General features: G+C 50.9%; 1 protein-coding gene across 1 annotated transcript; it reads left to right on the top strand.

Annotated features, from left to right (window-relative positions):
• Positions 1-467: 467 nt before the first annotated feature.
• On the top strand, positions 468-2,758 carry ERICH4 (glutamate rich 4). The gene is made up of 2 exons (XM_005890627.3): positions 468-641; positions 2,110-2,758. Exons 1-2 carry the CDS (start codon positions 468-470, stop codon positions 2,329-2,331), a joined length of 396 nt encoding a protein of 131 aa, XP_005890689.1. The 3' UTR covers positions 2,332-2,758.
• Positions 2,759-3,097: the final 339 nt, after the last annotated feature.

Raw genomic sequence — 3,097 nt, 5'->3', positions numbered from 1 at the left:
GGATCAAACCAGGGGAAGATAGAGGTATGTGGAGGAGAGGGCTGCAGGGGGCGTTGGGGAGGAGCAGTGGGCGGGACCCAGGAGGGGCGGGGCAAGAAGAGGCGGGGCAGCCGCTCACCCTTGAAGGGTCCATCTGAGACGAGGCAGGGAGGGGTGGAGTTTGACCTCCGGCCAGAGGGGCTGAGGCTGGATCCCCGTGAGCAGACCTGATGTTACACTTCAATTAAAACACACACATACACTTGAGCGCGCACACACACACACATACATCCTCCCCCCCTCCCCCAACACACACACACACACACGAAGCTGCTGATTCTCTGTGGAGAACGGACTTTGTGATGCCAGGGGGTGCTCCCCCACCCTCCACTGCCCTTTACTCCCCTCCCCCCACCCCCAACTCCCCAGGGGCTAGGTCACTCTGGACCTTGCTACTTCCTGTTACTGGCTGCCACAGTTCAGAGGCTATGGAGCTCTGGAAGCAGCTGAGGCAGGCTGGACTGGTGCCCCCGGGGCTGGGCCCACCCCCTCGGGCCCTGAGGGGAGTCCTCCCAGTGGAGAAGGTGGGTCAGACCCTCGCGTCCCCAGGGGCTGGTGCTGGAGGTGCCAGGGAGAGTCTGCTGTGGATCTGGGAGGAGCTGGTGAGTGAGGGGTTCAGAGGAATCAGAGATGGGGAGTGGGGAGTGGATAAATGAATGGGGATGAATGAAAATAAAAGGTGCCAGAGACTGAAAGACAGAAAGTGAGAGACAGGAGTAGAGAAACAGAGGCAGAGACAGATACACACAGGGTGAGATGGAGACAGAGACAGAATGACACCAAGAGTGAGAGACAGTAATAGAGACCGAGAGACCCAGAGAGAGAGAGAGACAAGAGATGGAAAGCAGAGAATGAGAGCCAAAGACAGGCTTATATTAAATCTGAAAGACAGAGATGCAGAAAGTCAAAGGCAAGGGCAGAGAAATAGAGACAGACAGAAAGACGGGATCTAAAAAGACAGAGAGGGAGACAGCCAAGTAGAGACAGAGAGATGGAGACAGATAACAAGAGAGGGAGACCTAATAAGAGAGATGGAGACTAAGACTCAAGACACAGGGAGCAAACAAGAGAGGTGGAAAAAGCAGGGGACAATGAAATGGAGAGACCAAGACAGTGGGAGACAGGACAGAAGCAGGCTGACAGAGTCCAGGGACACAGTGAGGGTTCCACCCGCATGCTGTGGGCCAGGACTGTTAAAGAAAAAGTAATTGATGACACCTGTTAAAGATGGCAAGGCTGTAGGTATAAAGACCCGCTGTGATGGGATTTTGTAGTAGAGGGGAGATTGGGCTGAACCTTGCATATAGCACGGGCAATTGGGAATTGACAGCCAAGGAGCAGGGTCAGGGGATAGAACATTCCTTAAGAGGCTGGGGTGTCCCTGGAGGTCTAGTAGTTAAGCCTCAGAGAGGTTCCAATGCAGGGGATTTGGGTTCTGTCCCTGGTGGGGTAACTAAGATCCCACATGCCAAGTGGCACAGCCAAAAGGGGGGAAAAAAAAGAAAAATTCCTAAGAGGCAACCTCAGGGGTAAGGGGGGAGTCTGGCTAAACTGATCTAGCAGGATTCTTGCTGAAGGCAGGCCAGGGTGATCAGCCATTACCTGGGGGATGGAGGAGGGGGGAGGACGAGGAATCTGATCAGATATGGAAGAGGGTGTTTTTAGTCTCTTAGTCGCGTCCAACTCTTTATGACCCCATGAACTGTAGCCCGCCAGGCTCCTCTGTCTATGGAATTCTCCAGGCAAGAATACTGGAGTGGGTTGCCTTTCCCTTCTCCAGGGAATCTTCCCGACCCAGAAATTGAACCGGGGTCTCCTGCATTGCAAGCAGATTCTTTACCGTCTGAGCCACCAGGAAAGCCCAAAATATACAAAGAGGGGATTCTTGCCAAAACTGGATTTTACTGATACAAAGAAGTATTGATGGGCCCCGGAAAATGTTCAGGATCCTGACTAAAGTTTGGTTAGGCAAAGAATCTGTGTTGGGGCTTGAGCTGGTTTCTAGGCAGAGGCACACTAACCCTTTGCCGTCTGGAGTGGCACACCCATGACTGCCCCTTCCCACCCCAGGGGAACCTCCGCCGAGTGGATGTTCAGCTGCTGGGCCAGCTGTGCAGCCTGGGACTGGAGATGGGGGCACTGCGGGAGGAACTGGTGGCCTTCCTGGAAGAGGAGGCAGAGGAGAACACCGAGGAAGAGGAGGAGGACAGAGAGCTGAAAGGGAAACTGGAGGGGGCCTCCAGACCAGTCCCTGGCCACCACCGCCCCCCTGACTTTGAGATGACTATCTGAGGCCCTGCCAGTGTGCTTCCAATGGACACGTGAATGATACGCAAACTTATGTAAGAAGCCAGGGGAAGGGAGGGATTTGCAGGTCAAACTGACCTGCACATGTCCAATTTGGTACGGTCATGTGCTCCTTGAGCAAGTGCTTTCTCTGAAAGTGTCTGAGATGAGATTGAGGGGTGGGTCCCTGAATCATGGGTGTGTTTCTAGATGCTGTGGGAGGTTTGCAGAGAAACTCTTGGTGTCTTTGCAAATATGTGGAGATGTGTACAGGTGGCTATTAAGCACTTGGAGAGTGACTAGCTCTAACTGAGATCTGCTGTAAGTGTAACACACATGCTGAATTTCCAAGCTGGGTTTGATAAAAACAATATTCAGTATTTCAATAATTGTAAAAGTTAATTGTATTTTGAAATGATAATATTTGGGGTATGTTGGGATAAATAAAAATATGACTAAAGCTAATTTTACCTGTTCATTTGTAAATTTCTTTTACTGTGGTAAGACACATAACATAAAAGTTACCCTTTTAACCATTTTTAAAGGGTCGGACACAACTTAGGGACTAAACCACCACCAAAGGGGAGGTCAGAGTGCCTTTCTCTTATCTGTTGTTTTTGTGTTTGTATTTTTTTTTTAAGTAATATTTATTTATTTATTTTTGGCTGTGCTGGGTCTTCCTTACTGCGTGGGCTTTTCTCTACTGCAGCGAGCAGGGGCTCCTCTCTAGTTGCGGTGTACGGGTTTCTCTTGTTTTGAAGCATGGACTCTC

This window comes from Bos mutus, chromosome 18 (genome assembly GCF_027580195.1).
Source record: "Bos mutus isolate GX-2022 chromosome 18, NWIPB_WYAK_1.1, whole genome shotgun sequence".
In the NCBI taxonomy this organism is placed as follows: domain Eukaryota; kingdom Metazoa; phylum Chordata; class Mammalia; order Artiodactyla; family Bovidae; genus Bos; species Bos mutus.
Note: the sequence above shows the minus strand (reverse complement) of the source record. Positions and strands in the feature narration are given on the sequence as shown.